Consider the following 23558-nt stretch of genomic DNA (forward strand, 5'->3'; position numbering starts at 1 on the left):
ATGTCAAGGATTTTTTAGCTACCAATTTGCAACCTTCCAATAAGAGTACTCATAATTAATTGTCTTGGATAAGTATGGGCAAATTGTTCTTAATAGTCAGTATTATAATTGATTGTGGTTTGGCTGCCACATCTCATTACCAGATTAGAAAAAGATCATTGAGGTACTGACCATGTTACTGTATATTCATGGTATTGGAAACGCTCCTCCCACCAAAACATATTCTGGTTTGTTTGAAGAAAAAGAAAATGTCTTCTCAAACGAAAAATTATTGTGGCTGAAAAGATAATGTGATATCACAAGCCATGCAAGGCATTTATCATGTGGTAGGGAGGCATAAAAAGTGGCGACGTCACATGTCACCCATGAGAGATGTAGCTAGTCTTTCCTTTACCTGGGGCAAAGATTTTGTTTACAATCTAAATTTCCATGCCAAAGTGGTTTGTTTGCACCCCCTACTGGAATTCATCCCCTTGGGCTTTTGCCCCACCAGTCCCCTTAGCTACGTCCTTAACACCTATGTATAATAACCCTTCTATTCAATAGTATGCATTGTTTTGAGACTCTTTTCGTTGTACTAAGACTGGCCAGTCATTCATGGAATAAGAAGACTTCAGATCATCAATCTAGACACAAGATCACCAAAAGGCTTACATGGCAAAACATAATAAGTATTTTTACTGAATTATTTTCTGAATTATTAAGTGATGATAATTTTTAATTTATATTTAGTATCAATAAGACTCTTATTGCAAAACTGTTGATTTGCTACAGACTGGATTAAATACGTGGGAGGGTCTTCAGATTACTATGCTATGTCGAAAAGCTCTAGCTAAGTTCAAAATACATAAGACTATTTTTGGATGTCTATTTTTAACATTTCATTAAAGTAAATCAATGTTTTTAACTATTCAATGTCTGGATTTCTGTTTTTAGGACTTTAAGTTTTTTAAAGGCTATGTACACATTTGAAAAAAAAATATTTTAATGTCTATCAGTGTTTGGTGCAACATTCTAATTACTTTTTATTAAAAAATATTTTTTACTTTTTGAGATTCAGCTGCTTTGTATCCGGTATACAGGGCAGCTGTATCTAGCGCTGAGCGAGACTGACGGGTTCAGTGTCAGCGGGTCCCACGTTATGAACTTAGATGTGATCGATAACAGGTGGATCACGCGCGTCAGAGACACTACAGGACCCGCTATCACTGAACACGACAGTCCAGCGAACCTGACAGATATAGGTTTCAGCGCTAGATACAGCTGCTCTGTATACAGAATACAAAGCAGCTGTATCTCAAAAAGTAAAACATATTTTTAATAAAAAGTAATTAGAAAGTTTCACCAAACACACTGACTTAAAAAAAAATGTTTTCTAAAGGTGTACATAAGCCTTTAAAAATCTACATGTCTTAAAAATAGAAATCCAGAATTTGAGAAATTCCAGAGAGTTCCACCAAAAACACTGATACATATTTTTATTTAAATTTTTTTTTTCAAATGTGTATATAGCTCTATGATCCCTGCTACAATGGTGCTTCAGTAGAACACATGACCACTCATGTACAAGTATATAGAAAACTTAATTAGATTGGAATCACACATGCTGTTTTTAATACAGTTTTTATGAGCCAAAGGCGGGAATAATCCTTCTTTTGTACTTCCCTTAATTTTGAATCCATTCCAGGTTTTGTCTCAAAAACGTGCACCAAAAACTACCTGTATGATCTCAGCCTAAGGCAAACAGAATGGGCCATGGTGTAAGCCTGATCATAGACAAAATGTTCACTTTTCCAACCAACCACCAATGCCCCATTTTTTTCATACAATTTTTTTTTAATACAATCTGAACAATTTTGTCCAATCTTCACTCATAATTTTCATTATAGGAACACTTGAATTATCTCCATAGCAAATTCTAAACTTTATGTAACTGACATGTTGCAGTAAAAAAATAAACAACGTCGAGATCAACCCAACAGGTTAAAATAGTTTTGTTGGTGCAGCAATTATTTGTGAACTATATGTGTACATTTCTAGTATAGAAATTTGTCAGAGGCGTCTACATTTCAAAATGTAAACTTAAAGTCTACCAGAATAAATACTTCTATGCCTAAATATGGTCAGTCCCAAAGCCTGAGGCTGCACTACTGAGAAATTGAAATGAAATATCATATTCTACGTTCTGTCAAGTTCTACCTTCTCATACATAGTGGGAGTGTTTCATAGGCCAGTCTTAATAACCGTTTCATTGGAGTAAAATGCACATTAAGAGGCGAAAACTTCTTAATAAATGTGTTGCATCTTTCGGGTGACCATGCACCACAAATGTGGCGAAACAAAAGCGGCTGTCAGCCATCCATTTTCTCCCCCCATCCTATCAGACATAATATAAAAAAAATGTATCCACTCCTTTTCGCTTCTCCTCTCCGGGTGCCCTCAGGATCCCTCATCATGTCGCGGCTCATAGAGAGTCCTGGCGTCGAGCAGCGTCACGACCTTATGTGTGACGCAGCACTTGCAACATCCTGAGGGCTGCATCAGATACAATTTCCTGATGCTTCTTGGCATCAGTACCATGCATGAGCTGCAACATTCTGTGGGTGCCTGAGGGTACCCGGAGGGGAGTAGCGAAGCAGTGAGTATACTTATTTTTTTTATTTATATATTGTTCGATGGGGAAGGGGGGAGTAGTCTGAATGGGGGAGCAAGGTACATGGTCTAGCACTTGCCTTGCTGCGCCCCACAGAGTGAAATCTATGCCAGCTATTTCTGCTATAATTTGCGCCAGTTTTCTGGGGTAAAATATAATACGTTTGTCAAGCCATGGTGGCTCTGCCACATTTTGTTAAGCTATGTTCCCTTTTCCACTACTGGCGACAGTAGCGCAAAATGCCCAAAAGTCCTAATTTTAGATAAAAATTGCGACTTTTCTATGCTAGCTGATATATTTTCCCCATAGTGTGGATCCAAACTACTAATCACTGTCGACATTTTTATTTGTATCCTACCTGCTATGGATTCTAGCATGTTATGTATGTAGATGTGTGAAGACTGATTTCAACGGTGGCATGTATTCACACAAGGTCTCCATGACAACACTGCACTGGACAGAAATTAGGATGGGATACGTTGTCATCAGAACCTAGCAGTACTGTAGTTGAAGCGTGGGTCTTGTCATTTCAAATGATGATACCACAGCAGAGAACAGTACAGATGTTAGAAAAAAAATGCAGGCAGTGTTGAAGGTGTTGTTTTTCATATTATATCTCCCATGCAAGAAGCTCATTGATTGTGATTCCAATGCTGGGACATGATCGGTTGCTATCCCCAGGGGAACTGCTAGTAAAATGCTTATATATGAAAAAACAAGACACCCATTCAAATTTGCACTGCTCCTTATGTATTTTCCTTGGTTTATAGCCAACACTACAATTATATCATCTACCACTAACAACTAAGGAAAATTTGAGTGTTTTTGGCACCATACACAAAGTGAATATTGTTATAGGAGTTATCAAGGATTACAAAAAATGGTCTTCTTTTTATTTAGAAACAGCACCACTCCTGTCAATGGGCTGATTCTGGTATTGTGTTCCCGATTATATAGTGAATGGGGCTGAGCTGCAATACCAGACACAGCCCATGCACAAGAGTGGCACTATTTTTGGATAAAAAGCAGACCCTTTTTTTTCTAATTCCAGGCAATCCCTTTAACTATAATTATATTGCTTAATAGTTAGGGATTTACATCTATGTCCATCTTAAGGTTTGGACCTGTATGTAGTTCCACCTAAATCACATTTCTTTCTTGACAAAAAACGTCACCAAAATCCAGACTATTTTGGTTCCAGATAAATATAGCCTTTACATGATTGCACATAGCGGCAAATATTTATTTAACCAACTCATAACCAAAATCCACATAATTTGACCAGGTTTCTCTCCATAGACCAATACTATCAGTTTTATTCATTTATCTTACTCTTTATTTATTTTATTAAGTTATTTTTAACAATGTTTTTGTCTTCTTCAGAAATCAGTTTATTGTTGTTCCTTTCCTTGTAATTATCCAATGCCTCATTACTTAACACAATGGAGTGAAATATAGTTATATGAGCACTGTGACAGTGTACACAAAGTATGAAGTGGAAAAAGATGTTTAATGCATACAGGTTATTGGACGATACGCACAAAAATGAGCAGGTTAAGTGACCTATAAAAGCAAGAAAAATATAAAATTCCCTGCATCATTTCCACATTAATTGGAAAACCGAAAGGGAAACTAAAAATATTAGACTGGGAACAACTCCATCCCAGGAGTAAGTTGTAGAGCAGTCCCTTGCTGGTACTCTTCTTGGGGTTTAAAAAAAATTGTCTTAAAAAAAAAATTGTCTCTCCCAAGGAAAGTTTCTAAAAATGAATATGTGTTTTCATAGCACCTTATCTGTCCTTAGTTTATAAAAGTGGCTATGATTATTTCTTGGCTGCTCGTGACATAACGCTGGCATGACCATCAATTCTCTTTCAAAAACATCTTGAAGAGGTTACAGTTTCTTCACCACGCTCATCGTCCTTTAGAATCTCCGTACGTATTACGGGGCATGGATACCATTTTCTCTTCACATGTAAATTTGCTGTCCCTCAAAATGCTATACAAAACAAAACCTGATGTTTGGAGGTCTTCACTGTGACAGATAAGGTATGGAATGTTGTCTATTCGACGCTGGATATGTGCACTTCGCAGTAGTCCAGAACAATGGCTGCTTACTTTCTCTAGTCTTCTGAGAACCAAGTGGGCTTTCCTAAAAAGAAAATAAGGAAATGTTACATAGTTACATTGTTGATGAGGTTGAACAAAGACACATCAAAGTCAAATCTATAATCCTACCGTGTTGACCCAGAGGAGGGCAAAGCCCCCATGAGATTGATGCCAATTTTCTCATTAGGGGAAAAATTAATCCCTGACTCTAAATGTGGCCATCAGAATAAATCCCTGGATCAATGTCCCATCTCCAGAATCTAGTACTCATACAGGAATACCTGTAATATTATATTTTTCAAAAAAGGCATCAAGGCCCTTCCTGAACTTGTTCAAAGAATCAACCATCACCACATCCTGTGGCAGAGAGTTCCATAGTCTCACTGCTCTTACAGTAAATAATCAACCATCACCACATCCTGTGGCAGAGAGTTCCATAGTCAGACTGCTCTCACAGTAAAGAATCAACCATCACCACATTCTGTGGCAGAGAGTTCCATAGTCTCACTGCTCTCACAGTAAATAATCAACCATCATAGCATCTTAGCGCTTTTAGCCAAATTCGTCATTAAACTGCACTGACGGCTCAGATGGCTACGGTGTGCCTCTAACAGCTTATAAAATCCTAATACTGATCATATCTAAGTTGATCGGTAATAGGTTATTTGTGAATCATATGAAATAGACCCTTCAAAGTCAGCTCTTTATAGGGCTGTCTTTTGTTGCCCGTTTTTTTAAAGACCCATTATTGTGTCAGAATCTGGGCCATCCTCGGGACCTTTTAACACATAGGCATATGATCTGAAATTGTCTGATTACAAATTTATAAAAAGATTTTTTCTTTTGTGTCCCCATATATAGTGAATGATATTCAAGGTATTAACAGTGCAGTTCTATAAATAAATAGAAACTAAGAAAAAAGAGTTTTCCATTGTAAGTATTCAATAGGGAATTCTTCATAGTCCTTAAAGAACAATCTTTCGTTCCCATCCAGTGGGTTATATGACATGTAGGCATAATTTACACAAGCGTAATATACGCGCGTGCTTTTCACGCGTGTTGTACGCACCTATATTAGGCTATGGGGCAATGCAAACAGTGCGTGAGTTTTGCACAGCGCGAGTGCGTTGCGTAAAACTCACGACATGTCCTTTCTTTGTGCGCTGTTCGCGCATCACGTACCCATTGAAGTTAATGGGTGCGTGAAAACTACGCATGCCGCACGGAAGCACTTCCGTGCGAACTGCGTTATTTGCGCAACAGCTGTCAAACTCTGAATGTAAACAGAAAAGCACCACGTGCTTTTCTGTTTACAAACATTCAAACGGAGTGTCATAATGATGGCGGCTGCGCGAAAATCACGCAGCCGCGCATCATACACTGATGACACACGCAGCTAAGTGCCTTTTGCGCACGCAAAACGCAGCGTTTTTTGCGTGTGCAAAACGCACACGCTCGTGTAAATCAGGCCGTACCTTCATGTTCCTATAGGGACCTAGGTTACAATCTATAATGGAGTAGGGTTGGTCACATGTATTGATAAACATTATGGTAACGTCTGCACCCCATTGCCAAAAAAGTAAGATGGCGACTAATTCCTAGTCCTGCCATAGTAATTTTTTAACTATGCATTTTGTATAATGGTCAGGAGGGTGGAATTTGGGGAGGGGACCTTATTTCTTCTCTAGCCTTACATTTACAGTTACAATATAGAGTATGTGGATTATATCACTGTTTATAGCAATCTTATACATTTTATTAAATATTGCAATTGTTTTCTTTTGTAAATGAAGATAAAAAGATTAAATATTGTAAATGCTGTCAAATCGTTGTATACCCTTTTTATATAAACAGTGGTAATCCACATCGACAGTGCTCAGATTCTTCTGGTGGAATTATGTCATCTGCAATGCACGCTGTATATTATAAATTCAGAAATGAGTCAGATATACAGAAAAGAAAAGGTGTGACCTGAATGTAAAAAAAATGACCTATGAAATCATTGAATGGACTGCATGTCAAATTATGGATGAGACGGTCATGGCAGGACAGAGAAATTAGGGAGTTTGGGAAGAGGAGACTTACAGCTTTGTAACTCTTTCCAGCTCACTGTTATGATAGGAAAAGGAGGGCCACATGGAAAGTAAAGAAAAGCCCATTCAAGCCCAAACATCTGGAAACACTTTTTCTCTTTGAGAATAATATATATGCAGTCATTTTGCAGGTTTTCCAGACCCCAGTGTTTGTGTTTATATATAGTATAGATTAGAAAGAACGTGGTGGTAGTAAGAGGGTGAATATCTCAATAACAAGAATCACGTGTCTGTAGGCAAAGCAGCTTTTAGCAATGTTAAAAGAAAATGAAAGATGGAACAAAAGGTAACAACTGATAACAATATAGTACATGACACTGTCTTCAAGCAGGAAACCTCCGATAATTGCCACATTGGGGTCTGGATCAGGTAATAAAAAATAGAGGGACCAAACGAAATTTGGAATTGTTTGCTGAAGATTGAACGGTAACTAAACGTTCAACAAACTTCTGACATGTCTCAGAAGTTTGATTGGTGGGGGTCCGAGCACTGAGACCCCCACCAATCGCTAAAACTAAGTGGGAGAAGCGCTCGTGTGATCTGCGTTGTTTCTGTTTAGCTTTTACCGGAAATCGAAGTAGCGGTGTATGGACTCAATAGAAATTCTATGAGCCAGTATTCAGGTACATCTACTTTACGGAAAAAGCCGAACAGAAACTAAGCGGCTCAGCGCTCACACGAGCGCCTCTGCCGCTTTGTTTTAGTGATTGGTGGGAGTCTCAGTGCTCGGACCCCCACCAATCCAAACTACAGACATGTTACTATGACATGTCAGAAGTTTGTTGAATGTTTAGTTACCCTTTAATATAGAGTTGTCAGATGTTTTAAGTAAATGTCCGCTATTTAATTATTTTGAATGAAATAGGTCCAAGATTCTGCGTTCATTAAGTTATTAATATATCTTTATAGGGGTTGAGCTCAATTTTTCAGTTACAGACCCCTAAACCCACTGCCTAGTCATGAAGGGGAAGTATAAGTGCTCACTCCTTTTAGTGGCAGCTGCAATGATCTAAAATCAAATAAATCTATGGCTGTGTGAAGGGAAGCAGGGGATTTTTAGCTCTGCATCAAAAGATTTGCGCTCCAACCCATATAAAGATATATTCTATGGACAAAAGTATTGGGACAACTACATATCACACCTACACAAGCTTTTACGACATCCCACTCTCAATCCAAAGGCATTAATATGGAGTTGGTCCCTCCCCCCCCCCCCCCCCCCCCCTTGCAGCTAAAACCGCTTCCACTCTTCTGGGAAGGCTTTCTACAAGATTTTGGAGTGTGTATGGCAATTCATACAGAAGAGCATTTGTGAGGTCGGACATTGATATTGGACGAGAGGGCCTGGCTCGTAATCTCCATTCTAGTTCATCCCAAAGGTGTTCAATGGGGTTGAGGTCAGGGCTCTGTGTGGGCCAGTCAAGTTCTTCCACACCAAACTCACCCAACCATGCCTTTATGGACCTCGCATTGTGCTTTGGGGAACACTCATAATGGAACAGAAAAGGGCCTTCCCCAAACTGTTTCCACAAAGTTGGAAGCTACAATTGTCCAAGATGTTTGTAAAGACGACTGCATGGCGAGGTGCTGGAATTTATACACCTGTGGCAATGAGACCGAATGTAACACCTGAATTAAATAATTATTTAGGTGTACAAGAAAAAACAATGACCAAATTAAATATCCAAGTAAATGCAATAATTATTGCACGGTGCCACCCAGGTACATGATACAAAAGAATAAAGAAAAAACTAAATCCCGGACATATCCAGCACACACTAGGAAAAAAATTAATTATATAACAATTTTATTAAATAATGTAATGATTTAAAAATAAAATTTTCCAGTCAATGACCATAAGTGCAAAGCCCTATAATAAAATGAAGCTCACTGAAGAAACCTGGCCAGGTATATAAAGGAACGATAGTAGTGCAGTATGCAAGTTACAAAACATCCAATTTAAATATATATACAAAAAGGCATGGAGGAAACTCAATGGAAATGGACATAATGCATGTAAGTATGGAGAACAGGATCGCAATTGGGAAAAGGATTGTATTACCCTGGGCTAGTGGGTTAAGTTCACCCCAAATAAAGTATTCATATTTCGCTTAGGGCCTGTTCACATCAGAGTTGGGCTTCCCGTTTATCTCTTCTGTCAGAGGAATAGACAAACGGAAAGTAGACTTTCTGTTTGTATTTACCATTGATTTAAATGGAATTTATTAAAGTTTCCGTTGGCATCAGTTTGCTTCCATTCCGTTAGAGAACCGTTTTTTTGACGGAAAGCATAGCGCAGCCTGCTGCGCTATTGTTCCCATCGAAAAACGGATCCCAAACGGAAAGGACCCTTCCGTTTTGGTTTAAACATTGAAGTGAATGGTCCAACGGAAGCAAACAGAAGCAAACGGAAAGCATTCCTTTTGTTTCAGTTATGCTATCCGTCAAACTTATCATTTTGTAGAGATTAAATGATAGCCCTGATAAGGCTTTGTGTCACGGAGCGGGTTAGTGGACCCACTAGGCCGTACTGCCGCAGCGGGGAGGCAGCTGGCCAAACAACAGGACACCCCAGAAATACAATGTCCCGCACAAGGGTACCTGAATAGTCCAGATGGTGGCCGCAGCTCTGGCACAGATGAGATGGGTGCAGCAGATGGTGCCAAACGTGGGGGATGACACAGGAGCCGCAAGTTGCACCAGAGATGCGGCGGACTCCTCCGGACGTGGCAGAAGACACAGGACGTGGCGGATTCCTCCGGACGTGGCAGATGACACAGGACGTGGCGGATTCCTCCAGACGTGGCAGAAGACACAGGACGTGGCACGACTCGATACTAAGGCACAGCACGGGAAACAGGAACGGGTAACAAGGCACGGGTAACAATTGGAACGGGAAACACTAAGGGACCATTTGCAAGACAGACTGGGAAAACTAACAACGCTCAGGCAAGGATTAGAGGCCTGGGCCCTTCTTATAGACCAGGAAATCGTGGCAGTTGATGATGATGACGACTTCCTATTTGCGCGCACTGGCCCTTTAAGGAAGGGCGCGAGCGTTCGCGCGCACCCTACGAGACACAGCCGAACGGAGCGGAAGTGAGCGCTGGCGTCTCCTAGGAGGGAGACGGGGACCAGCGCTCACGGATCCATGGCTGCGGGCGTCGGGAGATGAGTGAACCCGACGGCCCGCGGCCATGGACGCTACACTTTGCACTTATGGTCATTGACAGGAAAATTTTATTTTTAAATCATTACATTATTTAATAAAATTGTTATATGATTATTGAGGTGTGTCCCAATAACTTTTATCCATATAGTGTATCTTACGAAATTATCACATCATTTTTTACCTAAATTAAAATACTGTTAGAAATTAGATATTCACTTTAACGGAGTCCTTTACTACCTAACAGTGTAGACAACACTTGGGCCAGAGAATGTGCAGAAATGGGGAGGGGGTGTTTGATTGTGTTATTTTAGGATAACGCTTCCTTACTTTCGATCAAGGATGTTATCCCCCTTAAATATGTACTTCTGGGTTCACAGGGGATTACTCCCTGGACATGACGTGTGTTACCCAATTAGTGTAGCACCATCTCACAATCTCCATACGGAGGCAGAATCTAGACAGGGTGCATTTTAGAAAGCTTTAATAAATTGCATCTTACCTTGATTATAGCCTATGAGGCCATATTAGTATATAGTATATTACCTTCTCTAGTGTAGTATAGTAACCTTTCAAATGACCAGAAAACTTACCATAAAAAAATTAAAGGAATCAGTACAGTAAATTATGTCTAAAATTATTAAAAGTATTAATGATGTGATTATTGATATTGGTACTATTGTTATTATATAAATATATACCGTATTTTTCGGACTATAAGACGCACCCAGGTTTTAGACAACAGAAAATAGGAAAAAAATGATTTCTTAAAAAATAAATTATTCTGTTTCACCACATCCTGAGAGACAACACTTTTTTTTATATTTTTTTCATCGATTGAGCGGTGTGAGGGCTTATTTTTTGCGGGACGAGCTGTAGTTTTATTGGTACCATTTTTTTTATCACTTTTTTTTATTTCATTTTTTAAGCGCTAAGGTGACCAAAAATCTATTTTGATGTTTTACATTTTTAAACTCACCGTGCGAGTTAGATAATTGTATATTGTAATAGATGGGACTTTTATGGACGCAGCGATACCAAATTATTTTATTTTTTACATTGTGCTTGGGGAAAAATGGGAAAAGGTTGTTTTTTTTTTCACAAAATTTATCTAACATTTTTTTTTACACATTTTATTAGTTCCCCTAGGGGACTTGAACCAGCGGCCACTTGGTTACATGTGGAGTTACTGAAACAGCGTAACTCGCTGAGCTACGCTGTTTCCCTAACGCCCGTAGTAGTGAACGGCAGTTACGGAAGCAGCGTAGCATGCGAGCTACGCTGTTGCCGTAACTACTGTTCAGTTCTATGGGAGTTACAGAAACAGCGTAGCTCTGTTTCAGTAACTCCACATGCAATCAAGTGGCCGGGAGAGCACAGAAAGCTAGAACGGGGTTTAGGGAGCCCCGTTCTAGAGATAGGTGTGGGTCCCAGAGGTGGGATCTGCATCTATCTGACATTTATGACATATCCAAAGGATATGTCATAAATGTCCTTCATAGAAAAACTCCTATAAACGCTGCGGTCGCTATTAACCGTGGCATTTAACTATTTAAAGGGGTTTGCCATAAAACACATGTATCCCCTATCCATAGGATAGGGGCCACACGTGGGATCTCTGGGGGTCCGACCGCTCGGACCCCCAGCGATAAGGAGAAAAGGGGGCTTTCAGTCCCCCAAAGCGCTACATGAGAAGCCTGGACTTCCGGGTTCTGTGTCCGGCTTATTTGTTCTGCAACTCCATAGAGATCAATGGAGAGCCGCTCGTGCATGCGCAGAAGAATCCCATTGATATCTATGAAGCTGCCGGACCAGAATGCGGAAGTCACAGCTTCTCATGCAGCGCTCTTGGTAACTTTCGGTCCCGTTCTCCTTATCGATCACACATGTATCCCCATCCTGTGGATAGGGTATACATGTGTTTCATGGCACAAGCACTTTAAACTGCTAGGAACAGCGAAATTGCTGTTCCTGGCCGTTAGAGCAACGTCATGGGTTGGGAAGAGGTTAAGTAATGAAGCGGTCATGGGGCCCGGCGATGCCGGGTCCCTTGACTGCGGACAATTAGACGCAGGGACTTTTTTAGCAAGATTTATTCTTGCTAAAAACTGCGTCTTATAGTCCGAAAAATACGGTACATATATTGGGGGAAATATATCAAATGTCCTACACCAGTTTTCTGGCGTAAAAAAGTTGCAAATGCATCAAAAATCGCAATATATAGTTACATAGATAGTACGGTTGAAAAAAGACATGTCCATTAAGAAGGGATGGGAGAAAGGGAAGGGATGGGAGACACTATAGAACTTTGATTTACCCCTATTGATCCAGAGGAAGGTTTATAAAAAAAATATAATAATTAATTAAAATAGTACCCATAAGGTATTTACCAATTTTCCCTAAAAAGGAAAAATTCCCTCCTGATCCCAAGTGGCAATCCGATTGGATCACCATTCAAACAAGAATTCTACATATTGACTTGGATCTGATATTTTTTTGTACTAGGAAATTATCTAAGCCTTTTTTAACCCCTTCCCGCTGTGGCTACTTTTGACCTTCCTGACAGAGCCTCATTTTTCAAATCTGACATGTTTCACTTTATGTGGTAATAACTCCGGAATGCTTTTACCTATCCAAGCAATTCTGTTTTCTCGTGACACATTGGACTTTATGTTACTGGCAAAATTTGCCCGATACATTCAGTATTTAATTGTGAAAAACACCAAAATGTAGCGACAAATTGCAAAAATTAGCATTTTTCTCAATTTAAATGTATCTGCTTGTAAGACAGGCAGTTATACCACACAAAAATGTTGCTAATTAACATCCCCCATATGTCTACTTCAGTTTGGCATTGTTATTTGAACATCCTTTTATTTTTCTAGGATGTTACAAGGTTTAGAACTTTAGCAGCAATTTCTCACATTTTCAAGAAAATGTCAAAAGGCTATTTTTACAGGGGCCAGTTCAGTTGTGAAGTGGCTTTTAGGGCCTTATATATTAGAAACCTCCAAAAAGTCACCCCATTTTAAAAATTGCACCCCTCAAAGTATTCAAAACAGCATTTAGAAAGTTTCTTAACCCTTTAGACATTTCGCATGAATTAACGCAAACTAGAGGTGAAATTTACAAAGTTCATAATTTTTTTCCAGAAATTCCTTTTGAATCCATTTTTTTTTACCACAGAAGGTTTTACCAGAGAAATGCAACTCAATATTTATTGCCCAGGTTCTGCAGTTTTAGGAAATATCCCACATATGGCTCTACTGGACTGAAGCACCGGCCTCCGAATCAAAGTAGCAGCTAGTGGATTTTGGGCCTCCTTTTTATTAGAATATATTTTAGGCACCATGTCAGCTTTGAAGAGCTCTTGTGGAACTAAAACCGTGGAAACGCCCCAAAAGTGACCCCATTTGGGAAACTACCCCCCTCGAGGAATTTATTTAGGGCTATAGTAAGCATTTTGACCCACCAGTTTTTTTTGCAAAAATTTTTGGAACTAGGCCATGAAAATGAAAATCTAAATTTTTTCAAATAAAATGTAGGTTTAGCTAATTTTTTTTCATTTACAAGAGAACTAAGCTAGAAAAAGCACCACAACATTTGTAGAGCAATTTCTCCCGAGTAAAACAATACCCCACATGTGGTAATAAACTGTTGTTTGGACACAAAAAGCGCCATTTGGCTCTTGGAGCTCAAATTGAGCAGGAATGGTTTGCGGAGGCCATGTCGCATTTGCAAAGCCCCTGAGGGGACAAAACAGTGGAAACCCCCCACAAGTGACCCCATTTTGGAAACTACACCCCATGAGGAAATTATCTAGGGGTACAGTGAGCAGTTTCACCCCACATGTTTTTTGCAGAAATTTTTGGAAGTAGGCCGTGAAAATGAAAATCTAAATTTTTTTCTAATAAAATGTAGGTTTAGCTAATTTTTTTTCATTTCCACAAGGACTGAAGGAGAAATAGCACCGCAAAATTTGTAAAGCAATTTCTCCCGAGTAAAACAATACCCCACATGTGGTCATAAACGTCTGTTTGGACACATGGTAGGGCTCAGAATGGAAGGAGCACCATTTGGATTTTGGAATGGTTTCTGGGCGCCATGTCACATTTGCTGAGCCCCTGTAGTACTAGTACAGTGGAAACACCTCAAAAGTGACTCCATTTGGGAAACTGCACCCCCTGAGGAATCATCTAGGGGTATAGTGAAAATTTTGATCCCAAAGGTTTTTTGCTGAATTAATTAGAATTAAGCCATGAAAATGAAAAATATTTTTTTTTTCCAACAAGATGTAGATTTAGATCAACATTTTTCAATTTTACAAGGAATAGAGAAGAAAAAGCACCCCAACATTTGTAAAGAAATTTCTCCTGAGTACGGTAACACCCCATATGTGATTATAATCAGCTGTTTACATATATGGGAGCATTCAGAAGAAAAGGAGCGGTATTTATCTTTTGGAGCATAGATTTTGCTGGAATGGTTTGCGGACAGAATGTTGCATTTGCAAAACCACTGATGTACCAAACAAAAGTGACCCCGTTTTAGAAACTACACCCCTAAAGGCATTTATCAAGGGAAGAAATGCCAACAAACAAGAACATATGGAAAAGTAGAAAAAATACTTTAATGAAAATGACACATGAATACACAATGATAAAAAGAATCCATAAACCAACAGGTTAAAAAGACTAACACGCCATGCAATATACAAGGAGGGTAACGTCTAAGGTAGACGAACAATGGTGACAACCAAATGGCATAATCTAATGATCAGGGTACGTAAATACATAGAATAAGTAAATATAACTGACTACAAATGTGTGTCAGATGAGGTAATTAGAGAAAAAGTATATACTCTAAGGTACAAAAGATAGTACCATAAATGAATACCATTAGTAGGTGAATATGAAAGGATGTGTGGAAATGAAACACATACCCATTGATCAATCAGATGGATGCACGGCGATATGTCTGCCCCAAACATATCGCCGTGCATCCATCTGATTGATCAATGGGTATGTGTTTCATTTCCACACATCCTTTCATATTCACCTACTAATGGTATTCATTTATGGTACTATCTTTTGTACCTTAGAGTATATACTTTTTCTCTAATTACCTCATCTGACACACATTTGTAGTCAGTTATATTTACTTATTCTATGTATTTACGTACCCTGATCATTAGATTATGCCATTTGGTTGTCACCATTGTTCGTCTACCTTAGACGTTACCCTCCTTGTATATTGCATGGCGTGTTAGTCTTTTTAACCTGTTGGTTTATGGATTCTTTTTATCATTGTGTATTCATGTGTCATTTTCATTAAAGTATTTTTTCTACTTTTCCATATGTTCTTGTTTGTTGGCATTTCTTCTCTTTTCGGTCATATATTGTGCTTTGGATGCCTTAGGGGTATACACCCCCGGATCTGGTTCATATTTGAATATATGCTTGCTGACAGCCGCATTTTTACTTTGCTTTGAACCACTTTAGATCCATGCTGTGTTTTTCGGTCATAGCATTTATCAAGGGGTGTAGTGAGAATTTAGACTCCACAGGTGTTTTTCAGAAATGAATACGCAGTGGATGGTGCAAAGTGGAAATTGCAATTTTTCCACTGATCTGCCCATTCACCGCACAAGATGTTGTGCCCCTAGAGAATCTTACCCCATAAATTGTTAAGCGGGTTCTCCCGGGTATGGTAATGCCTTACTTGTGGACATAAATTGCTGTTTGGGCACACTGTAGGGCTAAGAAGGGAAAGACCGCCATTTTGAGCATGGATTTTGCTTGGTAGTAGTTCTGTTTGGGGTTTTGCTGGTATTTCAGTTTATAATGTGGTGACATATGTAATCTGTGCGGAGTACATCAGGGCATATGTAATCTGTGCGGAGTACATCAGGGCATAATAAGAGGGTATAATAATTGGGTAAATAATACAATTATCCATGTGTGTTACGATGTGAAGCAATCTGTTATGCGCAGGCCGGTGTCACACTGATAAGCAGTTTTCTTTCTTATCCCCCTTTTGTAACACTCTGCACCTTTTGGGGACTTTTTCTCCTTTGTAGTTTGGGAAATATTGCTGGGAAAGTTTTGCGCTGGTATAATACGGGCGCCCTCGCTTCCAGCGGATGTTCTATGTCCCTTCCCTTTCCTAGTTCTTAAATACTAGGGCCCTGAAACTGAAGGAATGTTCCCCTCCGGCCTGCGCATTGAGATGTTTTTTCATCACCGCATTACTAGTGCCATAACTTTTTTTATTTTTCAGTTGATTGAGCGGTGTGCGGGCTTGTTTTTTGCGAGACGGGCTGTAGATTTTATTGGTACCATCTTGGAACACATATGACTTTTTGACCACTTTTATTTCATTTTTTGGTAAAGGAAATTACCAAAAACAAGCAATTCTGGAATATTTTTTTATTGGGGTTTTTTTGGGCATCCACAGTGCGCCCTAAATTACATGTTAACTTTATTCTGTGGGTCGATACGATTACGCCGATACCAAATTTATATAGTTTTTTTTATGTATTGCAGCTTTTGCACAATAAAATCACTTTTTTTTATAATATCATTTGTTTTCTGTGTCGCCATATTCTAAGACCCATAACTTTTTTTTATTTTTGCATGGACAAAGCTGTGTCAGGGATTATTTTTTGCAGGACGGATTGTCGTTTTTCATGGTATTATTTTGGAGTAAATGTGACTTTTTGATCACTTTTTATAGCATTTTTTGGAAGGAGATGTGACCTAAAAACAAGATTCTGGCGTTGTTTTTCATGTTTTTTTTTACGGCGTTCACCGTGCGGGATAAATTACATAATAGTTTTGTTGTTTTGGTCGTTACAAACGCGGCGATACTAATTATGTATCGTTTTTTACATTTTTATGGTTTTCCCCATAATAAAAGACTTATGGGAAAAAAGTCAGTTTAGCTTTTTTTTTTATTTGAAACGTGTGTGTTTTTATTGTTTTACGACATTTTTATTCACTTTTTTGACTTGTCCCACTAGGGCACTTGAGGGCCTGATGCCCCGAACGCTACTCTAATACACTGCACTACATACGTAGTGCAGTGTATTAGCGCTGTCAGTTATGCACTGACAGCAAGCCTATGAGGACTCGCCGCAGGCGGGTCCTCATCGGCTCCCGTACAAGCCAGACTCGGACGCCATTATTTGGTCTCCGATTGCCACAGCAACCCAGCGATTGCGTCGCTGGGTTGCCGGTCGGGTTAAAATCTATCAGATGCTGCGCTCTATTGAGTGCAGCATCTGAGGGGTTAGTCAGCCGGATCGGAGAATAGCTCCGATCCTGGAAGTTACAGGAGGGTGCCAGCTGTATAATACAGCTGTCACCCCGCGGTGATGGTGCCGGCTCTGCTTCTGAGCCCGCACCATCACTGCGACGTAACTGTACTGCGGTTTGCGGGAACGCCTTCCCGGCAGCGCAGTATATATACGGCGGATGTCGGGAAGGGGTTAAAGCAGTCTACTGTCCCTGCTGTGACCATCTCCTGCGGTGACTATTTCTTAGCTTCACCGTTCTCACAGTAAAGAAGGCTTGTTGCCCCTGGAGATTGAACATTTTTTTCTCCAGACGGAGGGAGTGCCCATTGTCTTTTCAGGGGGGTTTACATGGAACAGGTACTTACTATATTTCTTGTATGGGCCATTCATATATTTATAGAAGTTAATCATTTCCCTTCTTAGTCGTCTCTTTTCAAGGCTAAATAGGTTTAATTCTTTTAATCTTTCCTCATAACTTCGATCCTCCATGCCCCTTATTAGTTTAGTTGCACCTCTTTGTATTTTTTTCCAACTCCAGGGCATCCTTTCTATGAACTGGAGCCCAGAACTGAACTGCATATTATAGATGATGCCTCACTAATGCTTTGTAAAGTGGTAATATTACATCCCTGTCCCGCGAGTCCATGTCTCTTTAATACACGACAATATCTGGCTGGCCTTTGAAACAGCTGATTGACATTGCATGCTGTTATTTAGTTTATGATTTACAAGTACACCCAGATCGTTCTCAACAAGTGAATACCCCAGTGTAGCTCCACCTAGGACATATGATGCATGCAGGTTGTTGGTACCCTGATGCATAACTTTACATTTATCTACATTAAACCTCATTTGCCAAGTGGACGCCCAAACACTCATTGTGTCCAAATCAGCTTGCAATTCACGAACATCTTCCATAGACTGAACTATATTACATAGCTTGGTGTCATCTGCAAAAATCGAAACAGTTCTATTAATCCCATCCTCTATATAATTAATAAATAAGTTGAATATTAGTGGTCCCAGCACTGAACCCTGGGGTACACCACTTATAACCGGGGACCATTCAGAGTAGGAATCATTGACCACAACTCTCTGGATACGGTCCTTGAGCCAATTCTCAATCCAATTACAAACTATACTTTCTAAACCTATAGTCCTTAATTTACCCATTAGACGTCTATGAGGGAGAGTGTCAAATGCCTTTGCAAAGTCCAAAAACACTACATCCACAGCGGCCCCTCTGTCTAGGCTTCTACTCACCTCTTCATAAAAACAAATCAGGTCGGTTTGACAACTTCTGTCCTTAGTTAATCCTTGCTGGCTGTCACTTATAATACAATTTTTTGTCACATACTCCCTGTATATAGTCCCTCAATAGCCCCTCAAACACCCCCCCCCCCCCCGATGGATGTTAAGCTCACTGGTCTATTATTACCCGGGGAAGACCTAGAGCACTTTTTTAAAATAGGCACCACATTTGCCCTGCGCAAGTCCCTTGGCACTATAACAGTCACTAGAGAATCCTCCAAAATATTATGAACAGTGGGACAGAAATAACTGAACTTAGTTCTTTAGAAAACTCTTGGGTGTAACCCATCTCTTCCCAGAACCTTGTTCACATTTATTTTATTTAGCTTAGCTTGGACCATATCTACATTCAGCCAATTCAGTTTATTAATTGATTAACAGAACTGGCACCGGCTACATCAGCTGCTCTTTCTTCTGTTGTATATACAGAGCTAAAGAACCCATTTAGTAACTCTGCCTTCTCTTGATCCCCTGTGACAAACTCCTCCTTACCACTATTTCGGGGTCCTACATGTTGAGACCTTGGCTTTTTTGCATTTATATACTTGATGAATTTCCACCCAAAAAATTGACTTATGTATTAACGCCGCTTATGCAACTTTAGCAAAAGTTTCTTGGGGCTTAGCGAATGGGGGCTGGGTCACCCATGGTCCGACACATTTACAAAAATTTACACCAGAAACTGGCATAAATTTTCCTTTCTGGTGCACGGATAGCAGAAGGTGCAACAAATTTATTAAGAGACACACACCTCCTAATAAATTAGCTGCATCTAACACCTGTGATACTAAGACTGCTGTAAAAGGGCCAGCCCTAGCAAATCTGCCCCCTTATTTTCAATTCCAAGCAGATGTTGTCCTTTACTAGATTTGGCTACAAGGCAACACTACTAACCAATGAGCCCCCATGCTGATAACTACCTACCCAGAGAATAGTGCAAAGTCACGTGTATCTACTCTGCTGCCATTTTTGTTCTAGATTTTTTTATGTAATAGTTATTACGTGACATCTCAGCTGACACATTTTTGCTCCACATTCTTATACTTATTTTAATGTGTAATACATCCACTTACCATTGTTGTCTATTTTGCACTAGAGGTGTTAGAATTGGTGACTAGAATGTCAGCAGAGTTATAAAATGTCACCAAACATAAACTGAACATTTCTATAAGCTCCTACCAAAGACTTTGTGAAACATCATGTGTTGATGTCAGGGTCCATGGCTGCACTGTTTATATACAGTATGCTCCCCATAGGGATATCTATGTGGATAAACAAATGGAAATACATTTCCCCACCCTTCTTCTGCAGCCTCCGAGATGAGCACTGTGGACTAAATTTTAACAATATATAACAGGAAATTGGAGCATAGCTGAAGCTTTATTTATTTTTTAGTCCTGGTTAATGCAATAAGGACTTATGAACATGGCTACGTAGTAACACATAGATTTGTAATACGTATTTCTTTTGGCCCATAATGTACTTCTGTGCACCTCCAATTTTATCTGAATGGAATCCATGAGAAGGAAAATCATGATATGGCCATCACATGGCATATTACACAGGTATTCTTCCCTAGGAGCATTGACACATGTCGTGCCTATGGGTTCATAATATGGAATCATAAGGATTGTGTCAGCCTCTATAAAATATATATATAGATATAGCAACATCAACCCTCTCAGTGTAGCCCGTGGATGCATACCGTGTCGAATGGGATGGCTCCTTTCCAATCAATTGATCAAGCAAAAAATGGGTTAGACGACAGCATATCCATTGAAGAAAAATTACTATTTATTCATCCCAAAAATACAGTACATATAAGATTGCCCACTCTTGTATGCACAGTTTTTGGTAGGAATAAATAGTAATTTTTCTTAAAGGAGATGCTGTCATCTACCCCATTTTTTGCTTGCCTATAGACATTGTCTCTACACATGGAATTGCCATGATCATAAACCCTAAAGCTGGAAATAAAGATATCATAGAATCTAACATAATCTCTCAAATTATCCATCTCAGACATTTAAAGCACTGCTCTAGGACTCCCACCTTTCGGGAGAATACCCCACCACAGTATATTTGCTTGCTCAGTCACAATCGGGCACCTATAAAAATGCATGCGGCCTTACTGTATGTCTCCAATTTCAAAGAAGAAATCGTGGAATGCTCCATCATGCCATATTATGGGATCCCCACATATAGCACCCAACAGAGCATTGTAAAGAGTATGGAGCCATAGGTGACCCTGTGTGCTGTCTTACCGCCTCCCGTATATGACACTGCTGTGTGCTAGAGGACTAACCCCCATACATTTTATTGCAGAGAGGTGCGTACATTTGCAGCCCTGCCTGGCAGAACCCTTTTTTAGGTGACCCCTGTTTTCCTAATAGGTGGAACCCAGAGCTGGGACCCCCACTTATCAGACATTTATATGCTATAAATGTCTAAGATGGTAAAACTCCTTGTTATTTTTCATCTACCAGTGATTGTAATTCTATGGATAGTTTCTCATTATTTATTAGACCGTGATATATTAATAAAAATAAGTGGTAAGAGAAGCTGAAGATGAAAGCTTTACATGTAAATGTTTCCATGATACACTGAATTACGGAGCTAAGCTATTTATTATGTGGCTTCATGAGAGATGTTATCATGGGAATGAAACATTCCAATTAGCACATGTGTTAGACAAAGGGAATCTAATAAATCTAAGCTGTATCACCTAATCTGGGCCTTCACGGCTGGCTCCAAAGCATGAAAACATGATCACTGTCCTCAAATGGCATAATTACCATAGCTTTTCCATTGTGACTCATGTGGAAAGTCTTGTTATATGGTAATGTGTTAATTCTCGCTCTGTGCTATTTGATTTTGGTTGATGCTGAAATTTGTATTTGGGAAAATCCCATCTTAGATAATATAATTACAATAATGTGAGAGGTATCAATGCATCGCAAATCAATTTTCAAATACAGTAGTTACATTGACATAATTCTTCCTATAAACAGGATATAAAAGCTTAGTATAAAGGTCCATTAAAGCGTGAGCTTATAAGGAATAATACAATTTGTTTCTGAATTAGTAGGAAAACTATGGCACACATTACAATAGAAGGGCTATAATCCTCCATAATGCATAAGCAAAATGATGATTTATTAAGAATATATAGAATATCTGTTATTTTTATTTTATGCTGTAAGTTTTGCTGTTAGTACTTTTTATCCTATAGAATTATTTAAAAGCTATCATAAATCTAGACTTTCTGAATATTACTATTTACTACATCCTTGCTGATAATAGAGGAATAGGAGCAGAGAAGAAACTATTCAGGGATTATGAATGTCATGTGATTAACAATATAATTATTTTTTTATTATTAATATTAAAGGCTATGTAACCCTATGATGGGCATTTATTTTTTAATAAACAGGTCAGTCCGTGTGATTGATGTAACTTTATAATTAGTTTTTATCAAAAATTTGTTTTACTTTTTGAGATACAGCTGCTCTGTATTCTCTATGCGGAACAAATATATGTAGCGCTAAATCCTGTTCCCGTCAGGTTTGCAGGACTAACGGGTTCACTGACAGCGGGTCGGACATGCAGGATCCACCAGTAATCTATCACATCTAAGTTCATAACGTAAATGTGATAGATTACAGATTGGTCCTGCCTGTCAGAGACATGCAGGACCAGTTATCACTGAATCCATCAGGTCCGCGGGACTCACGGATTCAGGTCATAGCGAAATATACAGCTGCTCTGTATAGAGAATACAGAGCAGCTGTATCTCAATAAGTTAAACGCATTTTTAATAAAAACAAATAATTAATAAAAACTAATAAAGTTACACCACACACTGACTGACCTGTTTATTGAAAAAAAAATGCCCTTCAAAGGTTTACATAGTCTTTAACCCCTTCAGGACCCAGCCTGTTTTGGCCTTCAGGACCCAGACGATTTTTTCAAATCTGACATGTGTTACTTTATGTGGTAATAACGTTGGAATGCTTTTACCTATCCAAGCGATTCTGAGATTATTTTCTCGTGACATGTTGTACTTTATGTTAGTGAAAAAATTATGTCGATAATTTTGGTATTTATTTCTGAAAAACACCACAATTTAGAAAAAATTTGCAAAAATTAGCATTTTTCTAAATTTTAACGTATCTGCTTGTGAAACAGATAGTAATACCACACAAAATAGTTACTAGTTAACATTTCCCATATGTCTACTTTATGTTTGCATCGTTTTTTGAATGTCCTTTTATTTTTCCAGGACGTTACAAGGCTTAGAACTTTAGCAGCAATTTCTCATATTTTAAAGAAACTTTCAAAAGGCTATTCTTACAGGGACCAGTTCAATTTTGAGTTGGCTTTGAGGGCCTTATATATTAGAAAATCCCCAGAAGTCATCGCATTTTGAAAACTGCACCCCTCAAGGTCTTCGAATCAGCATTCACAAAGTGTTTTAACCCTTTAGGCGTTTCACAGGAATTAAAGCAAAGTAGAGGTGAAATTTACAAATTTATTTTTTTCTGCCGAAATTAATTTCTAATAAATTTTTTTTTGTAACACAGAAGGTTTTACCAGAGAAATGCAACTCAATATTTATTCCCCGGATTCTTCAGTTTTTAGAAATATCCCACATGTGGCCCTAGTGCGATAATGGACTGAAGCACCGGCCTCAGAAGCAAAGGAGCACCCAGTGGATTTTGGGCCTCCTTTTTTTTAGAATATATTTTAGGCACCATGTCAGGTTTGAAGAGGTCTTGTGGTGCCAAAACAGTGGAAACACCCCAAAAGTTACCCCATTTTGGAAACTACACCCCTCAAGGAATTTATCTAGGGGTACAGTTAGCATTTTGACTACACAGGTTTTTAGCTAAATTCATTAGAATTAGTCTGTTTTTTTTCTGAAAA

General features: G+C 39.0%; 1 protein-coding gene across 2 annotated transcripts in view; it reads right to left on the minus strand.

Moving 5' to 3' along the window:
- Positions 1-1432: 1432 nt before the first annotated feature.
- ASTN2 (astrotactin 2) overlaps positions 1433-23558 on the minus strand; it is a 647867-nt gene continuing 625741 nt past the window's right edge. Inside the window, exon 8 of one of the 2 annotated variants that reach the window (XM_075835546.1) lies at positions 1433-4805. In XM_075835546.1, the coding sequence (XP_075691661.1) occupies positions 4568-4805 (238 nt within the window). In that variant the 3' untranslated portion in view covers positions 1433-4567. The remainder of the gene's footprint in view (positions 4806-23558) is intronic. The other variant, XM_075835545.1, reaches the window with a different exon arrangement.

The sequence above is a fragment of the Rhinoderma darwinii genome, chromosome 8 (assembly GCF_050947455.1).
Source record: "Rhinoderma darwinii isolate aRhiDar2 chromosome 8, aRhiDar2.hap1, whole genome shotgun sequence".
In the NCBI taxonomy this organism is placed as follows: domain Eukaryota; kingdom Metazoa; phylum Chordata; class Amphibia; order Anura; family Rhinodermatidae; genus Rhinoderma; species Rhinoderma darwinii.